This window comes from Schistocerca nitens, chromosome 5 (genome assembly GCF_023898315.1).
Source record: "Schistocerca nitens isolate TAMUIC-IGC-003100 chromosome 5, iqSchNite1.1, whole genome shotgun sequence".
In the NCBI taxonomy this organism is placed as follows: Eukaryota; Metazoa; Arthropoda; class Insecta; order Orthoptera; family Acrididae; genus Schistocerca; species Schistocerca nitens.
Window position 1 is genome coordinate 769,860,805 of NC_064618.1, and position 13,031 is coordinate 769,873,835.

Genomic DNA, 13,031 nt, shown 5'->3' on the forward strand with positions numbered 1-13,031 from the left:
AGAATGTTCGATAACATCCTGGAACAGCCAAGATCATTGTGGAGCATTCCAGAACTATCTCGAATGTTGTGGAATGTTCTGGAAGATATTGTGGATCATTCGAAGCCTATATCGTGTGTTCTGGAATCCGCCACTGGTGGGGATACCCATTGGTAACGGTATATGAAGCAAGACTGGTCGTGGGTTCGAACGTAGTTTCTTATCAGTGACGAAGGGAGGAAAACATAAAGTAGTGCAGTGAGTGAATAAAGAAAAAATGTGAAGCGTTAGAAGTTGAAGTAATACAACTGCGGAATACAAGTCGAAAATTAGGTTTTAAAAGCGTGTATAGTGTACTTAGTGTATTTGTTAACAAAAAGTTGATATGATTTATAATATAGACAATGAAGTCCAATACATTCTCACAACAAACCATTCCTCAGCGACAATCAAAAGGAAATGGGCAACGTTATCATGGGCCGGATCGACAACAACACTGACGGAATTATTTACTGCAGGCCGGTGTGGCCGAGCGGTTCTAGGCGCTTCAGTCTGGAACCGCACGTCCGCTACGGTTGCAGGTTCGAATCCTGCTTCGGGCATGGATGTGTGTGACGTCTTTTGGTTAGTTAGGTTTAAGTAGTTCTAAGTTGTAGGGGACTGATGACCTCAGATGTTAAGTCCCATATTGCTCAGAGCCAATTACTCACGTGGACGTACCAGGGAACACCGGTAAAATGTTTCTGGTAAATCTAATCCTGGCTGAAGTACGAGCTGAACAAAACATCGCACTTGCACTGGTATCGTCCAGCATTGCAGCCACCCTTGTGGAAAGTGGACGAACTACCGATTCCGCCCTATAACTACCGTTGAATACAGCCGAAGTACAATTCTAGGTATGTAAACTCTCAAGATCATTCGGACGGGGTGAACTTCTAAAGGAAGCTAGAATTATCTTCTGGGACGAATGCACAATGGCACATAAGAAATCACTCGAAGCCTGGGACAGAAAATTACAAGACTTGCGCGGAAACTCTGAAGTGATGGCAGGAACTCTATTCATACTCTAAGGAGATTTTCGACAAACACTTCCAGTTATCTCCAGGCCGACACCAGCTGACGATATCAATGCGTGCTTTAAAAAAACCAGATCTCTCGTCACACATGCAAATACTGCGACTAACAAAAAATATGAATCATGAACTATCGAAAGACGAAACAACAGCACATTTTGTTCAAAAAACTTTTACAAATAGGCGAAGGCACAAACCCTATTGACCAGATATTCGGCGTCATTAAATTGAACAGTGATTTCTGCAACACAGTTACTGCTGAAAACGAACTCATCGACTAAATTGATCCAAACATTGCTCACAGTTATATCAGTCCGGACTGGCAACAGAAAATAATGTTGTCGATGATATCAGCTATAGCATTCAAATGAAAATTCCCGGTGAAGAGAGTGTGTAGAAATCGATCAACACGATGTTAAACGTTGAAGAAATTGTGAACTTCGCTATAGAATTTCTAAGCCCTTTGCAAGTACCAGGAATGCCACTACACTGCTTTCAACTTAAAACTGGATCTCCAATCGTACTACTAAGAAACCCTAACTCACCAAAACTTTGTAATGGAAGAAGAGTGATCGTCAAACAGCTATCCAATAACATCATCGAAGCCATCTTATGACTGTAAAAGTACAAAGGACCCATACAATTTATCCCCAGAATTCCACTGAACTCTACTGAACTGCCACTCCAATTTCAAAGACTGTAATTCCCAATCAAATTAGCCCACAGTTTTACAGTTAACAAAGCGCAAGGTTCAACTTTAAAATATTGCAGCACCAACCTCAAAGACTTCTGCTTTTTTCACAGTTATTATACGTAGCTTGCTGAATTTAATTGATGAAAGGAGAAAATATAAAAATGCAGTAAATGAAGCAGGCAAAAGGGAATACAAACGTCTCAAAAATGAGATCGACAGAAAGTGCAAAATGGCTAAGCAGGGATGGCTAGAGGACAAATGTAAGGATGTAGAGGCTTGTCTCACTAGGTGTAAGATAGATACTGCCTACAGGAAAATTAAAGAGACCTTTGGAGAGAAGAAAACCACTTGTATGAATATCAAGAGCTCAGATGGCAACCCAGTTCTAAGCAAAGAAGTGAAGGCAGAAAGGTGGAAGGAGTATATAGAGGGTTTATACAAGGGCGATGTACTTGAGGACAATATTATGGAAATGGAAGAGGATGTAGATGAAGATGAAATGGGAGATAAGATAATGCGTGAAGAGTTTGACAGAGCATTGAAAGACCTGAGTCGAAACAAGGCCCCGGGAGTAGACAACATTCCATTAGAACTACTGATGGCCTTGGGAGAGCCAGTCATGACAAAACTCTACCATCTGGTGAGCAAGATGTATGAGACAGGCGAAATACCCACAGACTTCAAGAAGAATATAATAATTCCAATACCAAAGAAAGCAGGTGTTGACAGATATGAAAATTACCGAACTATCAGTTTAATAAGTCACAGCTGCAAAATACTAACGCGAATTCTTTACAGACGAATGGAAAAACTGGTAGAAGCGGACCTCGGGGAAGATCAGTTTGGATTCCGTAGAAATGTTGGAACACGTGAGGCAATACTAACCTTACGACTTATCTTAGAAGAAAGATTAAGAAAAGGCAAACCTACGTTTCTAGCATTTGTAGACTTAGAGAAAGCTTTTGACAACGTTAACTGGAATACTCTCTTTCAAATTCTGAAGGTGGCAGGGGTAAAATACAGGGAGCGAAAGGCTATTTACAATTTGTACAGAAACCAGATGGCAGTTATAAGAGTCGAGGGGCATGAAAGGGAAGCAGTGGTTGGGAAAGGAGTGAGACAGGGTTGTAGCCTCTCCCCGATGTTATTCAATCTGTATATTGAGCAAGCAGTAAAGGAAACAAAAGAAAAATTCGGAGTAGGTATTAAAATTCATGGAGAAGAAGTAAAAACTTTGAGGTTCGCCGATGACATTGTAATTCTGTCAGAGACAGCAAAGGACTTGGAAGAGCAGTTGAACGGAATGGACAGTGTCTTGAAAGGAGCATATAAGATGAACATCAACAAAAGCAAAACGAGGATAATGGAATGTAGTCAAATTAAATCGGGTGATGCTGAGGGGATTAGATTAGGAAATGAGACACTTAAAGTAGTAAAGGAGTTTTGCTATTTAGGGAGTAAAATAACTGATGATAGTCGAAGTAGAGAGGATATAAAATGTAGACTGGCAATGGCAAGGAAATCGTTTCTGAAGAAGAGAAATTTGTTAACATCGAGTATAGATTTAAGTGTCAGGAAGTCGTTTCTGAAAGTATTTGTACGGAGTGTAGCCATGTATGGAAGTGAAACATGGACGATAACCAGTTTGGAGAAGAAGAGAATAGAAGCTTTCGAAATGTGGTGCTACAGAAGAATGCTGAAGATAAGGTGGGTAGATCACGTAACTAATGAGGAGGTATTGAATAGGATTGGGCAGAAGAGAAGTTTGTGGCACAACTTGACTAGAAGAAGGGATCGGTTGGTAGGACATGTTTTGAGGCATCAAGGGATCACAAATTTAGCATTGGAGGGCAGCGTGGAGGGTAAAAATCGTAGAGGGAGACCAAGAGATGAATACACTAAGCAGATTCAGAAGGATGTAGGTTGCAGTAGGTACTGGGAGATGAAGAAGCTTGCACAGGATAGAGTAGCATGGAGAGCTGCATCAAACCAGTCTCAGGACTGAAGACCACAACAACAGCTTGCTCTCGAGTAAGAAATTCGAAACTTTTGTATATATACATCCCGGATTACAAAATGAAAATGTTGCTTATAAAAAAAGTATTGTAAGGAGTAGGAATATGTTTTCAATAATATTCGAACTACCACACAATATCATATCAAGTCCCTGAGCGAAGCTGGGTACCCCAGCTAGTTGCAAACAGAAATAGCGTCATCTAAACAAACTGCCAAAGAATCACTACGAATCTCGTAGCAAAATATGTATAAAAAATAATTTTATGCGTTTTATAGACAGCTGCAGATGCCTGACATGAATCGGCGAAATGTGAGTGGTATTCAAAAACAAATTTCATTTGGAAAAGATGGAAGTTTTCTCATTTTTATGATAAAACCTATTTGAAGCATCTGAGGAAAATGGCTGCAACTATTAATAACACAATGCAATTTTTGTTATTCTAAGCACTCAGGCCGTTATGAATTTAAAGCTCCATATCGGTCGTTCAAAACTGCAACCCCAAACTGTAATCACGAGAGCTCTGAGAAAATACTGTTTAATCTAAATGGGGCCATACGAAACATGCAATAGCCAAAATATTAGCAGCATAGACGGCCACCCATTGCCATAGATGCAATTGCTGAAAGCCACAAGAACTGCCGTTCAGTCGTAAACGAGAAGTAACATGGAGGATATGGCTATGAGTCAATTATGAACAGAAAAACATTTTACAGATTAAACAAAGAGAAATACATTTGTGTTTGACAATAGCACTTGCGCAAGGATGCATCATTGGCCAGATCAGAATACGGCTTTTAACAAACTTTATAGGACGACTGTAACCTAATTCTCCAGGTTCTTAGCGAACCAGTAATACAACAGTTCATTTGATATAATATTGATCCACATATCATACAAGCTGAACTGAGCAGTTACCAAACCGAGATAATATGACGGCGGCGAATCCAGTTGGCTAGTCCAATTTCTTGCTAGGTTAAGACACGTGGTACTAAATACAACGCACCATAGGTACGATGGTAACGAGGTTTTATTCTGATGACTCGAGAGGGTAGACCACGGTTGCAAACCGCGTCACCTGAAGCGACCGTCGGAGCGTCCCGCTAGTTGAGGCCAGCATATACAGGGTGGTCCACTGATCGTGACCGGGCCAAATGTCACACGAAATAAGCATCGAACTAAGAAACTACAAAGAAAGGAACTCGTCTAGCTTGAAGGCGCTATGGTTGGCCCGCTAGATGGCGCTGCCATGGGCAAAAAATGTGAAAATGTGTGTGAAATCTTATGGGACTTAACTGCTAAGGTCATCAGTCCCTAATCTTACACACTACTTAACCTAAATTATCCTAAGGACAAACACACACACCCATGCCCGAGGGAGGACTCGAACCTCCGCCAGGACCAGCCGCACAATTCATGACTGTAGCGCCCCAGACCGCGCGGCTAATCCAGCGCGCTGCCATGGGCCAAACGGATATCAACTGCATTTTTTTTAAGTACGAACCCCCCATTTTTATTACGTATTCGTATAGTGTGTAAAGAAATATGAATGTTTTAGTTGGACCACTTTTTTCGCTTTGTAATAGATGGCGCTGTAATAGTCACAAACGTGTAAGTACGTGGTATCACGTAACATTCCGCCAGTGCGGACGGTATTTGCTTCGTGATACATTACCCGTGTTAAATTGGACCGTTTACCAACTGCGGAAAAGGTCGATAGCGTGTTGATGTATGGCTACTGTGATCAAAATGCCCAAAGGGTGTTTCCTATGTATGCTACTCGGTATCTTGGACGGCATTATCCAAAGTGTCCGGACCGTTCGCCGGATAGGTACGTTATTTGAGGAAACAGGAAGTGTTCAGCCACATGTGAGACGTCAACCACGACCTGCAGCAAATGATGATGCCGAAGTAGGTGTTTTAGCTGCTATCGCGGCTAATCCGCATATCAGTAGCAGACAAATTGCGCTAGAATCGGGAATCTCAAAAACTTCGGTGTTGAGAATGCTACATTAACATCATTTGTACCCGTACCATATTTCTATGCACCAGGAATTTCATGGCGACGACTTTGATCGTCATGTACAGTTCTGCCACTGGGCACAAGAGAAATAACGAGACGATGACAGATTTTTTGCACGCGTTCTATTTAGCGACGAAGCCTCATTCACCAACAGCGGACGCAAACCGGCGTAATATGCACTATTGGGCAACGGAAAATCCACGATGGCTGCGACAAGGGGAACATCAGCGACCTTGGCGCGTTGATGCATGGTGCGGCATTATGAGAGGAAGGATAATTGGCCCTCATTTTATCGATGACAATCTAAATGGTGCAATGTATGCTAATTTCCTACGTAATGTTATACCGATGTTACTACAAGACAGAATGGCGATGTACTTCCAACCTGATGGATGTCCCGCACTTAGCTCGCGTGCGGTTGAAGCGGTATTGAATAGTATATTTCATGACAGGTGGATTGGTCGTCAAAGCACCATACCATGGCCCGCACGTCCACCGGATCTGACGTCCCCGGATTTCTTTCTCTGTGGTAAGTTGAAGGATATTTGCTATCGTGATCCATCGACAACGCCTGACAACATGCGTCAGCGCATTGTCGATGCGTGTGCGAACATTACGGAAGGCGAACTACTCCCTGTTTAGAGGAATGTCGTTACACGTATTGCCAAATGCATTGAGGTTGACGGACATAATTTTGAGCATTTATGCCATTAATGTTGTATTTACAGGTATTCACGATGTAACAGCATGCTTTCTCAGAAATGATAAGTTCACAAAGGTACATGTATCACATTGGAACAACCGTAATAAAACGTCCAAACGTACCTACGTTCTTTATTTTCATTTAAAAAACCTACCTATTACCAACTTTTTGTCTGAAATTGTGAGCCATATGTTTGTGACTATTACAGCGCCATCTATCACAAAGCGAAATAGGGGTCCAACTAAAACGTTCATATTTATTTACGTACTACACGAATACGTAATAAAAAATGGGGGTTCCTATTTCAAAAAATGCAGTTGATATCCGTTTGACCTATGACAGCGCCATATATCGGGCCAACCATAGCGCCATCTGGTTTCCCTCTTCAAGCTAGACGAGTATCGTTGTTTGTAGTTTTTTCGTTTGACGCTTATTGCGTGAGATATTTGGCCCGGTCGCGATCAATGGACCACCCTGTATACTTGTTTCTCCGGCGGCACACGCCGGAATATTTCTTCTGGTGTTCAAACGATTCGATTACTTGATGAAACTGGACCATTCGGAATTCAGTACTGGATACTTTCTGGATTTTTTTAAAAATCTCAAATCGCATCTTTCTCTACTGGCAATAATTTGTATGTGCTTGAAGCAACCCCGTCACCTTCTGCTACATACAAACTAGAAATTCTTTGCCAGACTTTCACCAATGTTTGTACAGATATTAGGAGTTTTCTATTTCAGTATCATTAAGTCATTCTCAAAATTCTAACTGTACACAGAGAGGAGACTAATTCAGCACGTACTACGATCATGCAGAGGGAGTGAATATATCAAGATACGGTTTTCGGTAAGTTTTATGCCTGCCGAAATTATAACATCGATTGTTGAAAACGGATTTATGTACTTTCCTTTGTGGCACCGGAATGAGCCTTTGAAGATGATTTCAAGTACATGTGTTTAACTTGTTCAAATAGTGACAAGATACCAGTGCCTAAAACTACCGTCCGCCCGTCAGGAGACGATGTCCCACAAAACGTCTGCTCTTTGCACCAAATGTAAGCAAACGCGTAACTCATATACACGAGGGCTGTTCAGCAAAGAATTATCATACTTTTTTTGACAAAATGTACGTACTCCTCCACATAATTTCGATGGCATTTCTCAAAATATTCTCCTTTGGACGCGATACGCTTGTCCCGGTGTTTCTGCCATTCTGCAAAGACATATTGGTAATCATATTTTCAATGGTTCTTCAGAATCACCGACGCAGGTTTCACTACAGCTTCTAATGCTGGTAAAATGCCTCCCACGAAGGTTTTGCTTCAGTTTAGGGAATACAAAAAAAATCACACGGGGCTTAATGCTGACTGTAGAGAGGTTGACGAATCCACTTCACATAGATTTTTTCAGGATAATCGGTATTAATATCTGCAATATGCGACTGGATATTATTATGGTGCACCATCCACCTGTTTCACGGATAGTGGCCTTTTCCGCCTGATATGGACCTGCAAAGTTTTCAGGACATCCCTGTAACATTGTCCAGGTACTTTTGTGTCTATAAGTACAACATGCTGATAAACTGTTTAAAGAATATCAGATTATCATATCTTTCCTAAAAAAAGACAACCAGTTTTACTTTTTTGGTAATTGAGGACGAAGGAGATTTCCACATTGTTGTCTGCTCCCAGGATCAAAATGATTTCGTTACGTTTCATCATCTGTGATTATCTTTGAAAGAAACTCCAGACATTTCTCCAATATCAACTGCATGCGGATCTAAACGCCAATGTCATTTTGTTCTGGTATCACCAGCCTTGTAATCCACCATGCACAAACACGTGTCACCGTGGCGTGTCACACGTGGATGGCATCCAATGAAATATTTCAGAAAGTAATTCTAGAAATTTTCCCAGCGTGAAGAGTATTCATTGAAGTTTCAGGATTTCAAGCGGATGACGTCGATTTCTTGCGATATTATTTCGGCTAACAAACATTCAGACATCTTCAAGTTAATGTTTTGCACTGAAAAACTGCTATTCAGCCATAGCATTGTATCTCCACAATACATTCCATGGATTATTCTGCCATGGAAATCGTGGCCTCGACGAGATCCTTCGAGTGTTCAGTTATTATGGGATCGGTGGAAATACGTTTGGCGGAAAGTTTTATTAACCGTGATGGCCGTGTTCAACTGGGCAAAGTTTGTGACCAGGTGATTTCTTTAATAACTTACGAAATAAAACATTTTGTGGCTAATGACACTACAGCGACAGCTAATCTTATTAATTTGGCATCTACATTTTATCTGTGCGAGTCGCATTCCGACAGAGGACACGCATATAGTATCTCCATTACGCATACACCTGGGCTTCTTATATGGAGCAATATTCGAGGAGGGCGCGAAGCACGACAGAGGTTGCTCATGTAGAGACTGCGTTTGCGCTTGCGTCTCTACCACAATTTTTGGTCTAAAGTTAGCGACGTAAACTAGTAATGTCCATTGTAAAAGACTCACCTGAAGATGGATGAATGGCTGTCAGCCGAAATATCGTGGCAAGAAGTCGATGTCATCCGACTGCAATCTCGTAACTTCACGGAAAATTTCAGAAAATTTTCATAAGGTTATTCGTAGATTCTCTCTCGCAATAACAGCAGCAGTGTTGAATTTTTTCTTCCGTCATTACAGTATATAGAGCCCCCGGTCAACCTTCCCTTGAGCCGGCCGGGGTGGCCGAGCGGTTCTAGGCGTTACAGTCTGTAACCGCGCGACCGCTACGGTCGCAGGTTTGAGTCCTGCCTCGGTCATGGATGTGTGTGATGTCATTAGGTTAATTAGGTTTAAGTAGTTCTAAGTTCTAGGGGACTGATGACCTCAGAAGTTAAGTCCTACAGTGCTCAGAGCCATTTGAACCATTTTAACCAACCTTCCCTTGAAATTGTCTCCCTTCTTTCAACAATTGACATAAGTTTGAGGCGTGCTTTAGGGAAGGACAGACTCTCCATAGGCATCCTACGTCATTACATAGGTCTCAGCTGATGATCTTTTGAGACGAAAGCAGAATTTCAGAGCCTCAAATCGTTCATCGCGTGTCACATACATTGTTACGGTAGGCGATGCTGAACATTTCTCTGCTTTCTCGCCTCTCACAGGCGGAAACCACAAGTGCCAACAGTGAAATACGTATATCGTGTATAAATTACGACCGTAAAAGAATTATGATCGTTCTTTATTGTACAGCCCTCGTACTTGGGTGGAGAAAGTATAGCTAACACGTAACCTATTACACCATCAATGCCTCATGTCGTTAACTGTTTGTTATCAGATTCATATTACGAGGCCTTGACGTATTAATTTTTATCAGTTTCTGTAGCAGTTACAGATACCTTGTCGCAAAGTGCTCTAAAGAATGCAAAATAATAACGGTAGAAATGGGTCTTACAACCCATTCTTGGATAATGTATAACATATAATTGTGAACCATAGTGAAAAGTGTGTTTTCTTATGTGATAACTACAGTGTTCGACCATGAAAATTTTAATTATTTTATAAGGTACAATTTATTTGAATAAGAAGAGGTGGCTGTTGTGTAGTTCAGTGGGAATTAAACCTGTTAAACTGCTATTTTTAATTTACCATTTGACGTAAAATGTTTTTCCACCGTACAGATATTCCCGAGGCGACAATCCAGCTTGGCACGTCGCTGAACCCAGACAACATCAGGGAAGGCGCCGACGTGTACTTCGACTGCATCATCACCGCCGTGCCGCCCGTCTTTCGTGTCGAGTGGCGCCATAACGTGAGTCACATCGCGAGACTTACTTGGAAGCTGGCCACACATAAGTGTGGTGGAGTTCTTCATGTGTCGTCAATCATTTGTGCTCTACAGCTCTTGTGCAGTACATTCCCTCTGTGCGTGCGTGCACACGCCTGTGTGTGTGTGTGTGTGTGTGTGTGTCTGTGTATTCTAGCACCAATCTGATACTATAAGCTGCCAAGTCATTTTTATGCTATTGACTGTTCATTCGCTTCACCTGTTGCATGATTCGCTATCCGACTTTTAATAGACAGTATTTACGGACAATTTTCTCCCAGGGTATTATCACAGCAAAAGCTTCCAGAACCGTGTGCCAATGTCAAAAGTTTCTTCTCAATTCGTTACTGTCATTCTTGAATAAGGCTGACTCAGTGAACATATTACGATAAAAAATTAATTATTAAATTAGACATAAGTGCAGCTCTAGAAAATGTCCCTACGCCGATATCATACTCACCCAGACTACTATTGGCATTTTCACGTAAAGAAAATGTACTATTTCTAATTGCTTACTATCAATCTTATAACAAATACTTTTTTTTCCTACTAGCGCCAACGAAGCCAATCTCCTACTCGTTCACTCCATGGGCCACTTTAGCAGGCGCCGAAAACTCCCCCTAATCGTTAGGTCACCTGTGACCTTGGGTCCAGAAGAAATAGGCAGAGGTAAAATTCAGCACATAGTAAGGGTATCTATCTCTGTACCTCTACAGTTCGCTGTTAGTTGGCCGCATATTTTCCTTCGCGTGTGACTCAGGTCGAGCCTATAGGTTTATGTCATTTTCAACTACATCCTATTTTCTCGTCCCCACGCGACTCGAAAAATCAGTACTGCTTACGACGTAAACGTTCAATAAATATTTCAAACAAAAAAGTTAAATTCTTTGAAGTATCGAATACATATGATTCAAATTTTAGTTGCAATTTTGTAACCTTGACGTATGTGTCGAGGAAGCTAGAGATACAGTTAAGAGATGGACGTTACAACATGTGCCGAAAATTGAAATGGGTGAGCCCATTCAGGTTTATATAAATTCAATCACATTACTGTAAAATGTTACAGTGATCGCGGTATGCATTTGCCTCTACATCTACATTTTTACTCTGAAGTTCATGATGAAGCGCGTGGAAGAGGGTTTATCAAACAACCTTAAAACTATTTCTCTACCACTGCACTTTCGAACAGCGCGAAAGAAAAAAGTTAAAAAACTTAAATCTTACAGTGGGAACTGTTATTTGTCTTATTTTATTGTGATGATCTTTCCTCGCTGTGTAGGTAGCCGCCAACAAAATATTTTCGCAGTCAGAGGACAAGTTGGCGATTGAAATTTCATGAGAAGATCCAGCCGCAACGAAAAACGCCTTTGTCTTAATGATGTTACTGTTCGTTTCTCTTATTACACCTAAAATTCAAAACGTAAAACGTAATTGGTACATACCCACGAGTAGCACCCACAATTTTGCCCTGTAAATGACTCTAATTGTGCAAGCAATGGGTTTCTATAGCAAATTCGGGCAAATAATCGAACCTTGCCATTACATTCAAGTAATATTGATTTTAGTGCGATTTGATTAATTAGAACTGTAGGGTCATAAAACATTTCAGCATACAGCTTTTAGCTACCACGAAAGAGAAGAATCCATGTATTTCGGGTTTTCCTGTGGCCTAAGGTGACTCGTGGTCACATCTCGAGGTATGTCTATAAAGGGAAATCAAATGAAAAAAGCAAGCAAACTGTTTTATTATTTCGAAAGTAATCGCTGTAAATGTCTCCCATTTTGAGAGAAGACGGTCAATACCGTCTTGGACAAAACGTTTGTGGCTGGGCTCGGAAGCACGATTGTACCCAGGTCTTCACCTCTTCGCCCGCTTCAAGTCGAGGGTTACGAATGTCTTCCCAGGGCTCCAAAAATAAGGAAATCGCTTGGGGACAGTTCAAGACTTTATGGAGGTTGTGCGAGGACTTCCCAGCGATACTTCTACAGAGTAGTCGAACAACGTTGGCAACATGGGGCTGGTCATTTTGTTGCGAACTTGTTTCGAGTACGCTGGAAAAGTTTCGCTGATAAGCACATACAATCCTCAATATGGTCCCGATGACTCCCCATGCGATTATCATAATTTTGGAGCTCTGAAGAGAGACAAAAATGGTTCAAATGGCTCTGAGCCCTATGGGACTTAACATCTGGGTCATCAGTCCCCTAGAACTTAGAACTACTTAAACCTAACTAACCTATGGACATCACACACATCCATGCCCGAGGGAGGATTCGAACCTGCGACCGTAACAGTCTCGTGGTTCCAGACTAAAGCACCTAGAACCGCTCGGCCACCGCGGCCGGCGAAAAGAGACATTCGTGCCAGTCGTTCACCTTCCGAGGAATATGTGCACACCTGGGTACAATCATGGTTCCGTAGGCAACTGTAAGCATTTTTCCATGAAGGTGTTGACCGTCTTGTGTCACAATGACATAAGTGTACTAACAGTTGTGGCTATTATATTTTCAATAATAAAGAGTTTACTTACATTTTCCGTATGTCGCGTTTTCATTTGTCTACCCCTTAAACGTAGAGAATAGGCTTCGCAGCCATTTTTGTAACATTACGTTTCATGCGCGTTGTAGTTGTTGTTGTGGTCTTCCGTCAAGAGACTGGTTTGATGCAGCTCTCCATGCTGCCCTATCCTGCGCAAGCACCTTCATCTCCGAGTAACTACTACAACCTAC

The 13,031-nt window shown here is 41.6% G+C and overlaps 1 protein-coding gene across 1 annotated transcript in view; it reads left to right on the plus strand.

The window, feature by feature from the left end:
* The window catches only part of LOC126260710 (hemicentin-2), a 695,733-nt gene that overhangs the window by 596,114 nt on the left and 86,588 nt on the right, over positions 1–13,031 (plus strand). The window contains exon 8 of the mRNA XM_049958047.1: positions 10,156–10,286. Coding sequence (XP_049814004.1) covers positions 10,156–10,286 — 131 coding nt within the window. The remainder of the gene's footprint in view (positions 1–10,155; positions 10,287–13,031) is intronic.